The sequence below is a fragment of the Megascapheus bottae genome, chromosome 8 (genome assembly GCF_031878675.1).
Source record: "Megascapheus bottae isolate mThoBot1 chromosome 8, mThoBot2.hap1, whole genome shotgun sequence".
Taxonomy (NCBI): Eukaryota; Metazoa; Chordata; class Mammalia; order Rodentia; family Geomyidae; genus Megascapheus; species Megascapheus bottae.
Genome location: NC_143516.1, coordinates 25,933,356 through 25,951,472, shown reverse-complemented (window position 1 = coordinate 25,951,472; position 18,117 = coordinate 25,933,356). Strand labels below are relative to the sequence as shown.

Sequence of the window (18,117 nt, the reverse complement as noted above, 5' to 3'; positions counted from 1 at the left end):
CAAAATGCCTTTCTTTTTCTTGGAAAATGTCATAATTGATAACATACCATAGCACACTAATTAGCATAATAATGAAAACATACATAAAAGTATACAACTAAGAGCTAGGACACCTGTGGCTTAAGCCATTAATTCTAGCTATTCAGGAGACTACACTCTCATCTAAGGATCAGAGTTCAAAGCCACTATGGGCATGAGCATTCATAAGACTTTTAACTTCCATTTAACTTCCCCCAAACAAAAGCAAGAGCTGTGGTTCAAATGCTAGAGTACTAAGCTTGAGAAAAAGAGCTCAGGGACAGCTCTCAGGCTGTTCAAGCTCCATGACTGAAGAAAAAAAAGTATCAAAGACTTGCTGAAGGGGGACACTTGACTGCTTGATGGGACTCAGTTTCCCTCAGTGTTGCACTATTACTTTATCATCTCTTCTGCTTTAATAATTCTAGTTTAGCTAAAATAAATCTGCTCTATTAAATACTTCTCTGCGTGTCTGCTCTAAATTGTTTTAAGTGGCGGGAAGGCTGACCAAACACTTACTATCCATCTTCCTGGACATGATTCTACATTAAGTGGTGTTTAGACTACATGACTTTAATAATCTCCATTTTATTCAAGTTCTGTTTTTGAATTCCTTGCAAAGCAAAACTGTAGAACTAAAATTTTAAGCATAAAAATCCCTCTTACAGTATTATTTTTAGGTATCTGAAAGCTTCTAAAGCTTCAAGAGACAACCTAAAATTCAAACTCAACTATTATTTTTAGTGAACAAATAAGTGATAGGTTTACTCTGATATAACAAACTTTTTTTTTTGGTCCATCGTGGGCCTTGAACTCTGGGCCTCGGCACTGTCCCTGAGCTCTTCAGCTGAAGGCTACTGACCTACCTCTGGGCCTGGGTATTGTCCCTGAATTCTACAACTCAAGGCTACCCACTCTACTCCTTGAGCCATAGCGCCATTTTCACCTTCCTAGTGGTTAACTGGAGATAAGAGTTTCATGGACATTAGTGCCCGGGCAGGCTTTGAACCATGATCTTCAGATCTCAGCCTCTTGAGAAACTAGGATTACAGGTGTGAGTTACCATGCCCTGCCTTGATTCCAACTTTTTAAGCAAACAACACAACACTCAAAGACTTATCAAAAACTGAGACAGTATGACAAAATCAGTAGCAAAACTGAGGAGAAACACTTTAGCCTATAATTTGCCTCAAATGAAGACATGCAAATAAACAGGTCCCATGGTATATAGTTTCATGCTTATACTTTAAATATGGCTTAAAACTTAAGTAAGAAGGGTTAAATTGGATCTATATCATCTATGCACCACACATTATCCAGTTCTGTTTATTTATTTGATACTAACAAATTACTCACCAGTATCATTTTTCACTTTATATGTCCCTCCTATATTTTGCCATATCATATCCTACCTTTCTACACAAAGACCCTGACTGAACATGCATTTCCCTCAGCTTTCAGTATGTTGTAAAACAGCACCAGATATTTTATGGGCTGGGTACATCAAGTAGGCTTTTGAATCCTGGCCTTAGTTCTGAGGTCAGTCCTGGCAGGTAAAGTATTATGTGGTCTTCATTGCCTTTACCTTTCTTTCCTTTTCTTCATTTATTTCTACCCTCATTTTAAGCAAAAGAGCCAGGCCTCTGTGGCACTGTCCTTCACTCTGTCTTCACTCTTCTTTAATGTCTCTGGTTTTTAGTTTCTTTTCAGTACATATCTAAGCTGAGTGAGGAATTTTCATTAACAAGGGCCAAAAGGCTATGTTTTTGTGGAAACTAACCTCTAATTTTCCCTTCTACATGTCTTATTCTTCTGTTCAGTGCTACTTCTACATATCACTGAGATTCACAAAGTACATGTTATCACTTAGTTTTATCTGCTCATTTAATCTCTCTGCTGCTTTCTTTTATTTTATTGAAATAGCTCTTCAAGTAGTTACACTTACCTCCCTGAACATCTGAATTGCACAGCACAGGAATGAATAGGAAATGGGAAAACGTAATTTTTTTCAGAATTCTATAATTATTGAAGTAGGGAATTGAAGTGTAAGCCAGTATGCTCCCCTAAAGGAAGTGTCAAAATAAAGTATTGTTTTTAGAAGGATCTGAAAAGGATAAAGTGTTTTAAATTCGAATGCAAGACTGCTTCTCCACTTACAGCAGACTAACTAAATTGTGTCTACATTGTGCAAACAACATTGTTTATGCTGAAAATCTGTTTCCCTTCTGCAAATATGGAATCATGGTAATTACAAGTTAGAGAGTATCCACCTTCCTTGTTGCCAAAGCCTTGGGCACCAAGCCTCTAAGAAGTTTCCATGATGGACACTTTCCATATACTGCTCTAATATAACCTTGGAGAAATGCAGAATGTACATATGGAAGTACTGAGGATTGAAATCATGTTTTCTACCACTTGAGCCTTTATTGCCAGTGTCCAGTCATTGACTGAGATGGAGTGTTGTGGGCTTTCATGCCAGACTTTGCCTCAAAGTGTTATCTTCGAATCCTACCTTTCACATAGCAAGATTACAGGCTTGTGTCACCATATTCAACTTATCTGCCTAATTTAAAAAGTAACGGATACTTAATTCCCATCTTGTTTAGGGACAGAATGAAGAGAATGTCTTTTCTTCTTCAAAAATTTTCAATTAATATTTGTTTCCTAGTTGAGTAAGATATTTCACTTGAACATGGGTATAAAAGTTTACATATAAAAATAAATGGGGCAGATAGAGAAGTTTATATCTATTGGAAGATCCTCCCAAAAAGGGACCATTCAACATAGAAAGCTACAGAGTAGCAGGTGATATGGGAGAACAAACCATAATTTTCATTCAAATTTTTAGGAAAAGAAAAATGTTCAAAATAGCAGTAAGTGATACACATCTTCTCATTTTCTAATGTGTATCTTACACTTGAGGTCCATCAAGAGATTCGGAGTTCTTATTTTGTCTTTGATGGTAACATTTGAATACACCAAATGAAGTCAAAAAGTTTCTCATTAGCAAAAAAAAAATTATGTGTTATTCTCATGCTTCTGAGTTGTAATTGTGGGTATGACATTTAATAAAGCTTTAATTTCTCATCATAATGATGACCTCCAGAATCTAAGTAATACAAGGTCAATTCCAGAGTTCCTTTAAACTTCTGCCCGAACACATCATAATTTTTAATTCTGTTTAAGTCAGAAGAATGCATCTTTCATAGTAAAAAGAACATTTCAGGACAGGAAAGAAGCTATAGAATAGAAGAATACAGTCATAAAAATGGCAGTGATCAAGTTGGAGAACTTAAGCAGGATGATTTATCGATTTATCCTAGAATGTAGCTCTTTCATTAACAAATAATTGTCACAGAACTCAGTGAAAGAAAATATATTTGAATAAACAGACATATAGATAGCTAAGGACTGATTTAATGTAATATTTCTAATTTACTGTGTTCTACATGGAATGAAATGGTTTTAGCTTTTATATTAGAAAGTGAAACATATCATGATATATATGCACACTTATAGAAACAAGGAGAATGTTACAGGGATAAATATTAGAGAGATAATCTATATGTATGAGTATAACACAATATAACCTAACAAAACTGTTTAAAGAAAAAGAAAGAGAAGGGCTACACTTGTAAACAACAGGAAGCCCTTTGTATATGAATTAATGTTAATAAACATTTTGAAAAAGCAACAAAGAAACAAAACTCTAGTTGTATACAAAATGTGTTTGAACTCATGTATACACTACTCAGAATTTCAGGCAGTGTCATAACTAGTTTGTTTCAACATTAAAACTGAATCATCTGCCATAAATTTAGTTTAAATTCAGTGACTGATTCACCAAATATTTGTTGTAGTTAATATAACTTTCATCATATATTTATTCCTGGAGATATTGTGATATACAAGACCATTAAATCACAACATTAAACTTGACTTCCAAAGGCCCTTTGTTGGGCCTGTCTTGCTTAATGAAAAGGCTTGGGGAATGGGGAAAAGCAATAGTGACGTCATAAAGAACAGCCTTCCAAATGCCAGAGCTTTCTCTGTGCACTCAGCATTATTTCTACCTATGGCCACTCAGTTTTAATGTCTTCTTCATTTTTAAGTTTCACATTGAGGAAATAACTACCTTCTTGTGTGCCTATATGTGCATCTGCGTTTGATTTATATAGTTTAAGAATTTTCAACATGTACACACTTATTAATAACTTAGTCCATTCTTCATTAAACATTTTCTCAATGCTTTTTCTTAGTCAATATGTTATGTCATTTAATTATTTACTGTGCCTTGACAATATTACAATATCATGGCAAAACCCTTTTTATTTTATTTTTAAATTTTATTATTTTTTTTCCAGTCTTGTGGCTTGAACTCAGGACCTGGGCACTGTCCTTAAGCTTTCTCAAGGCTAGGGCTCTACCACTTTGAGCCATAGCACTGCTTCTGGTATTTTTGTGTCTGTGATACTAAGGAATCAAAACCATGGCTTAATTCATATTAAGCAATGGCTACACGCCGGACTCAAACTTCTTATGTTTATATTGAAAATTTCAAACCAGTGAAAGACCTTGTATGATGCTGAGATCTGGAAGATAGTACTTCTAAGCTAGGTCAGGCACACAGAGTTTGCAGCACTCTACCTCAACAGAATTCCCTAGGATTAGTGATGTAAGCTTGTCATTCGAGCTATAATAAAAAATGAAAATAGGAGGACCGATGTCTAGGCTGGCCTAGAAAAACAAACTAACAAACAAAACAAAATAACCTCCTATCTCAAAAATAATCTGAATAAAAAGAGGTAAGAAGTGAGTAGAATAGTGCCTTCTTAGTAAGTATGAAACTCTGGGTTTAAATCTAAGCATTGAAGAAAAATACTACTTATATCTAGTATCTATGATAAAGCTTAACTTATAAATTAAGCTAGTAAAACTTTCACAAGTATAATGAAACTCAACAATTAATTACATTATATTACATTATAAAAATAGTATTTCAGCTGGGGGCAGTGGCTCACACCTGTAATCCTAACTACTCAGGAGGCTGAGATCTGAGGATAGTGGTTCAAAGCCAGCCAGGGCACTAAAGTCTGTGACACTCTTATCTCAACCACCAGAAAGCATGAAGTGGCTCTATGGCTCAAGGGGTGGGGAGGTAGCCTTGAGCTTAGGGACAATGCCAAGGCCCAGAGTTCAAGTCTCATGACCAACCAAAAAAAACCCCAAAATAGTATTTGGCACCAGGCACCAGTGGTGCATGCTTATAATCCTAGTTACTCAAGAGGCTGAGATCTAAGGATCAAGCCAGCTGACGAGCAAAAGTTGGTGAGATTTCTACCTCCAATTAACCACCAGAAAACTGGAAGTGGTGCTGTGGCTCAAGTAGTAGAGCACTAGCCTTTTGTTGAAGAACTCACTCAGAGATAGTACCCAGGCCCAGATTTCAGGACCCAGGACTGACCAAAAAAAATAGTATTTCACACCCATAGTCTCATACTTTGGGGACAGTAGTAATCAAAGTAAGGGCTGCTTGAGTGCAAGCACTGCCTTCTGACATGGTGGATTTGACAGGTGAGTGGCTGCTAAGTGACTAACAGGTGGGTGGGAGAGCATATTCAGCAAGGATGCACTGGACACAGAAGAGATTCAGGTCCTGAGAGGGACAGAATGGATGATAAGAAATTTCATTATGGTACTTAAAATGACATGCAATTTAAAACTTATGAATTGTTCCCTTTTGAACCTTTTCAATTTTGTATCTTTTAAGCTATGATTTGCCACAGGTAACTTAAATCATGAAAAGCCATATCTACAATGAGGGGTGACTGTATATACCAATTTCATAATCACAAGAGGAAGTATTCCAATTATTTGGAGGATGAGGGCTTTTATAATTTTCCCTATGTTAATGAACTTGAACCAGAGTCCTTGTCTGACTCATGACATCACTCTTTCAACTCAATTCCAGAAGTATAGCAGGGATATCTCACTATCTCACTACACAAGGAAGAATGGCCACAACAGGATTCTGACTATCAGGAAGACATCCTATTTTACATAGTAAGGTCCATTTCGGTCAGCTCAACCATCTCCAAGAGTATATACTATTTGTCACTGTGCTTTTATTTGTCCTCAGAGAGAAACAAAATGTCACTTAAACAGTTCATACAAAAACAAATAAATGAGTAGGAAAAATTTAAATGTCAGATAAACTTGTAGGTGTTTTTCCTCAGTTATAAAAATGCACTGCTATCCAATCTTCACAACTTTCTTACCAGGAAATGTGAAAACCTTTCATATTTCATTTTATATGTTTATATTTCACATCTGGAAAAGCACAGGTGATATATATCTACATGTCTTTCACTATTAACTTCCAAAACTTTAACTCCTGATCCACTGGCTGAAATTTGGAAATGCAATAAATGTCTATACATTTTTAGATGTTTTCTCTGTTAAGAGTTGCATATTTTTAGGCTGTTGTGAGAAATAATCTTCATATTTGAATTGAACAAGTGTGCTTTTACTTCTGAGAGATTCTTTCTGAGTCTCATGAGCCAGGGACCAGGACAGGGGAACTTTATTGCCTTTACAAATCTATTGAACATAGTGGTGATTGGAGGGAGTAAAATAATGACAGGAAAGTTGCCAACACAAACAGAACATGGCTATTCATATTTTTCCCCATAAATGAATCAACTAAGGCTTAAAAATGTGGGTCTGATACTAACTGGCATCCAGACAACCAACCCACAGGAGGTGTACAAATATATGCAGACAGCTTTATCTTCTTTTTCTTGCTATAATATATTAAGTAACCATCTCCACCTGTTGACACAATCAAATGGCTTAAATACAGGAGATTTTTCTCCACACAGAACTCTAAATATGCATTCAAAGATGAATATATATGTTCTGCCAAAAAACTAGCCAGCTAAATCATAATCATCAGGTTGGAAGGAATTGACCTGATTATCAGCCATCCCAGCAATATTTCTTCTTCTCAACAGTTCAATAAAAGAAACCCCATGCTTTTTACAGCCCTATAGTACCAAGATAGAACAATCTCCATACCCAAACTATGTATCATTAGCTTTGCCTTTGTATGTTCGATCATGTATTACAGAAAGCAAATAGAGGTTTTAAAATAAGCAACTTGCTATTTTGAACTGCTCTTGTTAAGAGAGTGGTTGATAAGTAGCACAAACTTTTTAGGTACTCAATGACAGAAGTAAGCCCTCTATGGTTTTTCTAAATCCTTTCTATTCTCATAAGAAGATTCCTTCAGTTAAGTATTAGAGCATGGGATGTAGCACCCATAATGTATAAAGATACCCAAGTGAGTTGGAGAAGTTGGCTGGTACTTTAAGTGAGCCCCAGTACAAATACTCTGTAATAGAAATGCCACATTTAATTTGCCTGAAGCTGGCAACAAAGCTCTTTCATTTTAGAAAGAAGATGAATAGAACTTGGGGGGGAGGAAAAAAGTAAAACCTCTTACCTTTTGTAGCAATTCTTACGCACTGGGTTTTTGTTTCCTGATAAAGTAAAATGAAATAATGTAAGTCAATGTAGAGATAATACTTTGTTTCATAAACTTTATCATCAAGACGAAAATGGGGTCATAAAATATGATTGTCACCAGACATTTACAGTATTAAGACTTTTTTTTTGTTTCTTGATATATATTCTCAGAGATACTTTTGGAGGAATACTGGGATTTGAACTCATGACCTCATATTTGCTTAGGTGGCACAACAGCACTAGGCCATGCTTCTAGCTCTGTTTTTCACTGGTTATTTTTAAGATGACTCACAGCTGTTGCTGGGTGCCAGTGGCTCATGCCTGTAATCCTAGCGACTCAGAAGGTCAGCCTGGAGATGAAATCCAAGGAGTCTCTTATCTCCAATTAACCAGCAGAGAACTGGAAGTGGTGCTAAGGCTCCAAGTGATAGAGTACTGAAGAGCTCAGGGACAGTACCTAGAGTTCAAGCCCCATAACTGACCAAACAATAACAACAAAAGCAAAAATAAAAGTATGCATGTCAGCCATGATATGCTACCTCCCTACTTTTTAGACTACCTGTTATCACTAGGGTCACAGGGACCCACTATCATATCCAGCTTCACTTTGTGATATAGACTCATTGGCTTTTCTTCCCAGGCCAGTGTGCTGCTATGATTCTTCCAGCTCAGCCACCAAATTAGCTTGAGAAAATAAGCCCACATCACTGCACCTAAGTATCTGTTGAGAAAGAGTGTCAAGAACTTTACTGTCTGGGCTGACCTTAAACCATAACCTTCCCATAGTAGCTAGTTTTGTACACATGAGCCTCAGACCTCAGACACCATGGTTTTTTTTTTTTTGTCTTTCTTTTTCTTTCTTTCTTTCGTTCGTTCTTTCTTTCTTCTCTTTCTCTCTATCTTTTATGTTTAGCGTTCTATCACTTGAGTCACAGCTCTACTTGTTGCTTATTTTTTTTGGTAGCTAATTGGAGAAGAATCCTATAGACTTTTCTAATTGGGCTGGCTTCAAACTATAGTCCTCATATCTCAGCCTCCTGAGTAGTTAGGATTACAGGCATGATTACAGGTGCCCTGCTATTGGCAATTAAAAATGAAAATCTAAAATAAAACCTTAAAAATTCAAGAACTTTCTAAAGAAGCTGATGTTTGGTTTTCACTCTGTGATACAGTAGACTTTGCCCGCTGGTGACAAGTAGTATAGTCTGCTATTTGCATTTATTGTTGCTTCTTAGCTATCAGAGAGAAAAATATGTCTGCAAAGCTAATATAAATCAGAACCGAATATTTAATTTTCTTCTGTTAGCTACAGACTAAGATATGAAGAATATTATATACTATCACTGGAATCCTACATGGCTGAAAAGCTAAATGGTAACCTCTAGAAAGATCATCAAAATATTTCTTATCATTTACATCATGATTTGTCTGCTCTTTTGATCTAAAAAGTTTTCCAATGTGGGTCATTTTCTACTTCTTACTAGACAGAGCAGAAGTAGGAAAAGCAAAGGATGAAGGGAAAACAATTATCATAATTTGTAATAATATAGTGGAGTGGTGGGAGAAAACATAGCTAGTTTGGGATTAAATTTCATTTCATAAAGACCTAGTCCACTCAATGTGTATTTTTGATTAAAATAAAAAAAGATGGTTAGACAGTGTGTCAAAGCTAAGGAGCAAAACAGTCTTGAAAGAACCACCTTGACTTAACTACAACCATTTTGGCTTTAATTCCATGTTGGCAGCCAGATGCTTCAGCTGTGCATCGTGAACTCTATAGATCATAAGAGAGCCAGTCAAATGCTTTGTGCCAATTTCTGGCACTTGGACTGTTTCTTAACTGATAATGGACAGGCGAATAGATTTTGAAGAAGCCCTGGTACACTGATTTGGCTGTGGCTCATCTTTGAGGAAGTTATCATGCCCTTCCTTCTGACACAGAGTGTGAGGATCCCCTGTTGTACCAAGATGTACGCCCCCCATGAGGGCTATCTTTATAATTCCCTGATCATAAATTGCATTTTGTACATCTCTGGATCAGGACCTGATCATGTCTTCCTTACATCTTTTTGTTCAAAGCTTCCCCCTTCACAGTAAACTCTCTTCCATGGAGTAGATCTTTTTTGAAAGAGGCTGCTTGCTTACAAGATACATTTATAATGGCACCTTGAATAGTTAGGTATGTTGATAATCCAAGATAATTTATATCATCTCTTTGTAAGCATTTATTTTGAAATTAAAGTAGTGAGGAAGTAATAAAAAAGGAGAATTTTTCATACTCTCATAGAGGTCCAAGGAAATTCTAATTTCCTAAAAGCCGTCGCTGTTAGTGTTCCATAGGCTGGGAGGGATAACAATTTTTAAAACTCTTCATGAAAACCCAAACACTGAACTGTGTTTTCTAACTTTGGTATTTGTGCTCAGAATAGATGAATAATGTTCACAGCATGCTCTTCATTGAGAAGCCCAGGTGTACCACCACCAATGCCTTGGAAGGACACAGAGGGAGGCATGGCCTCCACATTTCCCCACTGCCATGGAAAGAGGCTAGAGATGCGGGGCATCTTCAACCATGAAAGGTTCTGGCTTTACAGCATATACACAATATCTTAGAATAGACTGTGGCAGGTTTTTTGTTGTTTTGTTTTTGTTTTACTGTGTACTGCAAGCTAATCTCATGGGCAAGCAGAAAGATACAGCTTTCATTTAAGAACCTAAGTTCTTAACCTCTGCTGAAATAGTCCTATTTCAAGATGGAATAGGACTGATGAAAATGGGTATCAGAAGTGTTCTTTTTCCTTTCCTTTCCTTTCCTTTCCTTTCCTTTTCTTTTTCCCTTCCCCTTTCCCTCCCCCCTCCCTCTCTCCCTCCCTCCCTCCCTCCCTCCCTCCCTCCTTCCTTCCTTCCTTCCTTCCTCTGTTTCTCTCTCTGTCTCTCCTCTCTTTATTATTTTTTGTGGGTTTTTCTTTTGTGTGTGTGTTTAATTGGTGATAAGGAACTCAAGGTCTTTCCCACCTGGGCTGGCTTCAAATGCTGGTCCTCAGATGTCAGCCTCCCACATAACTAGAATTGGAGGTGTGAGCCACTGGCACACAGTAGATCACATGTTTTATGTGATCTCTCAAGTGCTCACCTTAGGAGATTCATGTATACAAATGCAACAATTTTTCTTACTTAGCTATAAGTCCTCCAAAATGCCAATACTTAATGAGATTCTAAATTGTGAAAGTTTCTATTCTCAAATATTTTTATTTTCTCCTATACCTCTGTCCAAATTCTAAATAAATAAATAAACACACAAATGAAAGTGTTAGGAAAGAAATCTTTCAAAAAGAAACAGCATGAGGCCAGGTTGTTTCTCCACACATGGAATGGCTGGTGTACTTTCGCTTGTCCTGCTGTGTTTTCCTCTTCAATATTCATTTGGGATCAGCGGCAATGTTCAAAAACAACTGTGTCCAAAATGGGAAAAGGAGGGGGGAGGGTGGCCTGGGGAAAGGAAGGGCAGCTGGGGAATTGGAAAGCCCACTTTTGTAACAGCACCTCATCAGCCATCACCAAGCAGCCTTCTGTTTAGGTTCTGTCAGCTGTACCTCAGGACTCCAGTTAGTTTGTAATCAGAGGATTGTTACCTGTTATGTGCTATTTGGCTTGTACCCCCTAAAAAGTTTATCAGGGTTTATTAGCCCACTGTGGAACACACACTCTGTTTATCCTGCAATAAATTTAATCTTTTGAAGTGTGCCACTATGGAGCCAAGGCGGGCAGAACAATGCAGGGAAAATGACTCAGGGTGGAGTGTGGGCTGCTGTACACCCACTTTTTCCAAATCGTTTACTCACAGTTGCTTTTGTGGGCTTTCCTGAAGCAAACTCAAGCAGCAGTCGTTACTAGGAGACAGGGATCTGTGAAATGTAACTGGCTTGCTGCCTGGCCTCCTTCCCACCCTCCCCCCAAGTCCCAAACTGTGCTTACTGCTCACCAGCCACAGAAACAACACCACCAGCCACACATTGATTCTCTTTTCGTTAAAGAAAATACATAAAATTCTTGATACATGCTCCTATTTATAAAATATGGCTCTGGCTTTTTCCTCAGAGCAATGAAACCCAGGGAATCTGAGTGAAAACTCACCTTCTCCACGCTGCTCATGGCCTGGAAATAGATGTTGTATCCTTTGCGTGGGGCCAGTGGGGGGTTCCAAAAGCCTTGGTAAGTTCGGTTGTCGCCTACTGTGAATGGGGCAGGCTCAGGTAGATTCCCCGGGGGCAGTTCTGCTGCAAAGTAGTAGGATGCGCCCCCACTCATGGCATTCTGGTATGTGATAGGAACCTGATAACATTCCATGGCTCCAGCTTCTCTCTTGGTTCGATGGGGGTGCAGCTCCTCTACAACAATCTGATAAGCACTGTGGGGAGAGGAAACACACTGCACTTAGAACATTAAGGCATTATTATTATTATCATCATCATTGATAGTTAAGTAGTTGTACAATGGGGCTTCAAGCCCACTAGTCTGCTTATGAGTACAATAGGAAGTGCATTTGGATTCACTGTTCTTCATCTTCTCTCTTTCACATCCCTGCCCTCAAGTTATGCAGTTCCAAGTTCATATAATATACATTAAACACAATCACTATGTTCCACACTTCCTTCCTCCATGTGCCCTCTCTTTTTATCCTCCTTTATTCATTTGTTAATTGATTAAATGGCTTATTAGTTATTCACAGGGGTTATGTCACTGGACTCTTTCCTTGAGTATACCATCCTTTAGTCAATTTGTTTGTATGTTTAGGCATATAACACCCTCATATATGTTTTCATATATTCTGTATATTAGATTTGATCTCCACAGCTGTTTTTCTCTCTGAGCCTGACTTACTTCAGTGAATGTAATTTTTTCTAGGTCCATTTTTCCCCACAGATAACATACTTTTTGGTTCATGACTAATATTCTTCTGTCGGTAAATGGGAATGTGTCCACACACATTAAGATTATAAAAGATAAGTCTTTTAGAGTGATAAAGGTGATGTAAGAAGGGTTACAGTTACACAAGTCAGGTAAAGAGTACATTTCCCTCACTCTCTCCCAGCTTTCCCCTCCTGCCCCCACCCACAGGTTGTGTCGTTCCTTTTCAACATCGTGTCTTGTAAGTACCACTGCTGCATTTGTTCACCTTTGTGTTTCTCCCTTGCCAGCTCAAAGACAGATAAATGAATAAACAAAACACAAACAACAAAGAATAAGCCACATTTTCATTACCTGGAGTTCACTTGATAAGTATTTGCCAAATATTTGATATTATTTTATATGATCAGAGGCAAGTCTTCTGCCAAGAATATCCTCCTCTGGCCTTACTGTGTGAATGCCTAGAGTACTAATTTATTATGTTCCAGTGTATCTTAGGTCTATCTCCTACATATGAGAGAAACTTATGCACCATTTGTCGCTATGAGCTTGACTTACCTAATACTAAGATTCAAAAAATTTTTAATTGAATTTTATTGTCAAGGTGCTGTATAGAGGGGTTACAGCTATACAGTAATGTAGTGAGTACATGTCTTGTTGAACACGGTTACCTCTTCCAGTTTTTCAAAAGAACAAGTGGTTAACAATGAACATGTAACATCTCAAAGAATCAATCTTCACCCACTGCATTCTTGTTTATATGATTTTCACAATAAAAATAATGGTTTGGCATGCATTTTTGTCCCCTCTCCCCTAACGGAGATGCTAAGGATCAGAGGAAAGTAAGGAAGACCACCAGACAAGCATTCACCTACTCAAAGATTGAGAGTAAGCCACTTCTTAAGGACCCTGACATTAAGCAGACTCACATTGTGGATGAAGTTCTTCAGTATTTTTCAGCGTTTAAAGTTCACATTTTCTATTGAGATGGTATTATGGGGGACCCAGCTCCAAGGCCTGGCAGAATGACAGCCTCAGGGTGGGATTGGAGGCGCCTGCTTGCAGTTGTCATAGCCTTAGCAACAGAAAGTGCTGACAGGCTTCTTCACCTCCTGACCTTGCTATGGCATCTTTGTTGGCTCAGAGCTATGCAGAGCTAAAGTACAAGTGACATGTGGCAATGTGGGCACAGATGGACAGAAATCTGTCCTCACCACTAAAATAGACCGCCTCCTTCTTCTGGAGTTGTTAATAATAAAATGTTACAAGTTGTAAAAACAGATGGCATTTGGCCTATTAAAACTCTAATCTGAACCTTCTCAGACTTGCTTAAACATCTTAAAACTTTTTGAAAATTGCTGCTAATTTATGGAGAAAAGAAAAGGAAAATGATAACCTAATGTTCTAATATCTAATAATTTTTCTTATAAATTACTGAACATGAGATATAAATATTATTTCTTCATAGAAAATTTCCTAGGTGGAGGGGGGGTCAAAGTTTTAGAGAAGGTATAGCTGGGAAACTAGACATTGTAATTTTATATACTATTGATGTTGTTAAAAGAAATAATTTTTTACAAAAAAAAAAGAAATACATTTTTTTACATTCTTTAATACTGCCAGAAAAATTCACTGGTGAGGCTTGTATAAATTCAATACAGACAAAAAAATTCAATACAGACGAGCAATACAGGTTGCAAATCAAAACTTCATAATTTAGCAAAATTTCTCCTTCTAGTCCTTCTCTATAGGTAAAACAATTACTATTCAATAGCTCTCCAAAGAAACAAAGTATATCTTAATATACCTTAATAATATGAAGGGTGAGAGACATCTGAGTTTGCATATAGGAAAATTAAAACAATTTAGGATGTGGTATGAGATTTTAATTTAAATTGATGTTTTCTCATACATAATAACCAAAGACCTTCACTGATTAGCAAAATAACTAAATTTAATTATTAATTCAAAGAATCTCCTTTCTTATAAATTATAAACTTTCCATTCTTTTTCATTAAAATATTACTAAGATAATAAAACCTAGTATCTCTTGAAAGTGGAAATACATTTTTACTAATGCTATAAACTATGATTTTAGTCAGAAGTTTTGTAATTTCAAATCATGAGTATTGCATGCTTCTCTATAACTCTGCTGTGCTAGGCTACTAATGGCAGAAGTGCTATTGACTAAATGCATGCTCTCCAGTTTCCCATTAAGTACATACTGGTCAATTTAAACAGCTGAGAATATGCAAGCTTAGCACCAGAGAACGATATAAAGAATGGTCATCATTGACATGTTAAGCAAATCTAGCCCCTTTGAATTTATAATTCATAGACCTATGGATACACTCATAGACTTACACATGTATACTGATCTTTCTATTAAAATTTAACTTTCTATTCTGCTCCCAATAATTGATAATGATAGTTATCCATCCTTGCTAATAATTTAGCTTGTCTTAAAAGAACCAGCATATTGTTAATTATTCTTCACTTCTAGAAAAATCCAGAAAGTATATTTTAACCAATTCTCTTAAATTGACAATGTTTCTACATTTCAAATTTAGCTAATTCATGCAAGACACCTTGCGGTTCTCCAGATATTTCAGAAGCAAGAAAAGGAAGGTATAATCTGCTCTTAGGGAAAGAATATTTTGAGTACAGTTCCATAGAGAATCAACGCCAACCTTTGATTAGCTTTCACATTTGGTACTGTTGCCAATTAAATAAGGGGGATGTTTGTGGTTACTGTAAATTGTAGTTATTTCAATAAGGCAAATTTATACCTGTTCATACAAATAATATTAATCTTGCAATACAAAATTTTATTTGCTAATACTGTTCGTTTGTTTATTTTTTTTTTTCGGTCGTGTGGCTTGAACTCTGGGCCTGGGCACTGTTTTCGAGCTCTTCAGTTCAAGGCTGGTGCTCCAACACAATGAGCCACAGTATCCCTTCCAGTGTTCTGGTGGATAATTGGAGATAAGAGTTTCACAGATTTTCATGACTGCCCTGGCTTTGAATTGTGATCCTCAGATCTCAGCCTCCTGAGTAGCTAGGATTACAGGTGTGAGCCACCAGCTCCTGGATTCTTCATTTATCTTTGAATGTCATAGGAGGAATGAAATACTGAACTTGTGTTACTACTGTAAAGCTAAGACACATACAGACATACACCAATGAGTCTCATGTTCTCTGTTTTATGTTAATGTCACATACTAAACGTTTGTGCCAAGCCTTACTCACCAATTCTCAAGTTAAAATCCCAAACAAATGTGATAGTATGTGGAGACGGGGAGGTCTTTGAAAATCAGTTGGTTAAAATGGCAGGCTCTTAGCCAGAACTGAGTCTATTCCCTTGTTCTTAGGCTGTGCCGTATTGAGAAGTGTGAGAAATAGAAATGTATCATTTAAGCTATCTAGGATTTTGTTGCTGGAGTGTGAGCAAACAGAAAAGTGTTCATATGAAAAAGACACGAGAAATCTTGCTTTCAGGCACATTCTTAAGATATTCTGAAGACAGAGAGCAACATTTCCTATTGCCACTCAGCTTCCATTCCATTGCTTCAGCGTGCCCGAAAAATGATGTGACACTTAGCTCCATTTCTGGATATTTTTCAACCTCAACAATGTTTAACTCCACAAGCCAAGAGAGAAGAGACCAGTTTTTTTTTAATGTTTCTGTAAATAGGATAATGATCAAGGTGTAAACATTCCAGTTCTTAGGAGTTTTGTATTTGCTTTTGCTTTCTGTGTATTCCAAAACGTCAAGAACTCTACTACTGCTGAAATGCTTTCAAATCCCTCTCAAGATTGAGCCAATTTAAAAACAATAACAAAAAAATAAAATATCTAATTTCTTTAAAACCCTTTCCACTTCTGAATTGTCATTGTGCACAACATGCTTTTAAGTGACAGTGACAACCACCCAGAAGGAGATGTTCAGAATCATCTTAGAACATCGTTCCTGTGTCCCTTTCTATTACGCTCAAACCAGACTGAAATAGATCAAGAAACATTCCCTAAAAAATACTTAAAAAAAAGAAAAAAAAAGAAATCTGGTTCACATCCATCTGCTATAGCCAATCAACATCTTAGAAAAATGAAAGGTTATCTTTCCTATAATAACACTGCTCAAAATCCTCTAGTAGTATTTTCTGTCATTATTGGACAGACTTCAATCAGCTCCTTCAAACATACATCACCTTATGCTCTTGTTCTTGTTTCTTCTTGCACATTGAGAAAGCATGTGTTTAATGTTCAGTGACATGAACGGTAATTATACTTACTTCTTACCAAAATATTTGCACATGGTAAGGAACTATGAAAATAACCTAAAGTCAATGAACTTAAAATGGAACTCCTCACTATGAATTTCAAAGTTTGTTCTTAAAGAAACTGCTTTTCTTTCATTTTTCAATTTGAAAAGTTCGTAACTCCCCTTATTTTTGTTCATACTGAGGACTGAATTGGGGGCCTTGTGCTTCCACTTTTTAAAATCTGTTTTTACCTGTATTACCTTATTTATCAATATGAATTAGTTAAAGGATAGACAATAAGAAATCAAATTAGAAGGGATTTGATTGATTACATGAAGTGATCTAGTACTTTTGTGTTTTTATGGTTGTTTAATTACTTAACATTATTTTTAGATCCAAAAATTACTTGAGTTTAGTATATAGGGCTAATGTATTCCAAAGTTATTGTTATATTTTTATTCATCCCATAATATTCACATATTTCCCAATCCTTTCAACTGATTTTTTAATATCAATATACTGTCAAGATGAATTTTTAGCCAATACACAAATAAAATATTTGCATGTGTAAAATTTTAAAATTACATTCATTTCCAAAATAAAACTTGAGCATTAGTAGTATTCACTTTTAGGTTTTATGGAGGCCAAATGATAACCTTTTATCATCTAATTTCCCTGCAGCTTAAAGCCTGTAAGAAAACAGAAGGAATTTTTTTCTATTAGCTCACAAAAAGATATGATATTATGGCAGATAGTTTTCCTAATTTATTAATGTTCAATTGAAACCAGTAGTACCTGGTTTAAACTGCCATGGATTCTAGAAAAAAAGAATGATACTAAGTAAATCTGTGGATCTGGTGAGTTTGAGGCTGCATAATCTCATGGAGAAAACAAAATGGCAAATTATTCAGTAGTTTACAAGCAACTCCTTTTTTTGTCTAAAATGCCCCTAATACTTTAGAAGAGATTTCCTAGCTCTGAAGATTACTCTTCCCCTCACCAATGTATTTCTCCAATCCCCTGGTCTTTCTTGTATGCAATGGCCTGCTGTTAACATTCTAATGGCCAAAAGAGTAAGGTTAAATTATCACCCTCCATCCCAATTATTTAATTCTGTCTCCACCAACTCACTTCTTATGCACATAAGCCAGTTCTCCAAGGAATCTTGATTTCTGTATAGGATTAAGTTATGAAATCATCACATCATCATTTCACAAACCAAGCTATGTACTCTAACTGGGTTAGTAGCGCATCACATTCCTTTCCATATAGTTCATTTTCACTCTTTCTCTGCACTGATACATAACATCTCTTTGAAGCTAGTAAGGCCTGGTTACTCAAATATGTGTTATGCACCATCAAGAGGTTCCTGCTTCCTCTTTATGGTTTTGTTCTATCACAA

At 36.5% G+C, this 18,117-nt stretch overlaps 1 protein-coding gene and 1 long non-coding RNA gene across 10 annotated transcripts in view; one reads left to right on the top strand and one right to left on the bottom strand.

The window, feature by feature from the left end:
* Positions 1-18,117, top strand: part of LOC150059682 (uncharacterized) — a 722,023-nt gene that overhangs the window by 237,614 nt on the left and 466,292 nt on the right. The window lies entirely within an intron of this gene.
* Positions 1-18,117, bottom strand: part of Ptprk (protein tyrosine phosphatase receptor type K) — a 496,079-nt gene that overhangs the window by 88,826 nt on the left and 389,136 nt on the right. For all 9 annotated transcript variants that reach the window (XM_090338157.1, XM_090338149.1, XM_090338150.1 and 6 more), the window contains exons 12-13: positions 11,680-11,953; positions 7,523-7,559 (exon numbers count right to left, since the gene is read on the bottom strand). In XM_090338157.1, the coding sequence (XP_090194283.1) occupies positions 7,523-7,559; positions 11,680-11,953 (311 nt within the window). The remainder of the gene's footprint in view (positions 1-7,522; positions 7,560-11,679; positions 11,954-18,117) is intronic.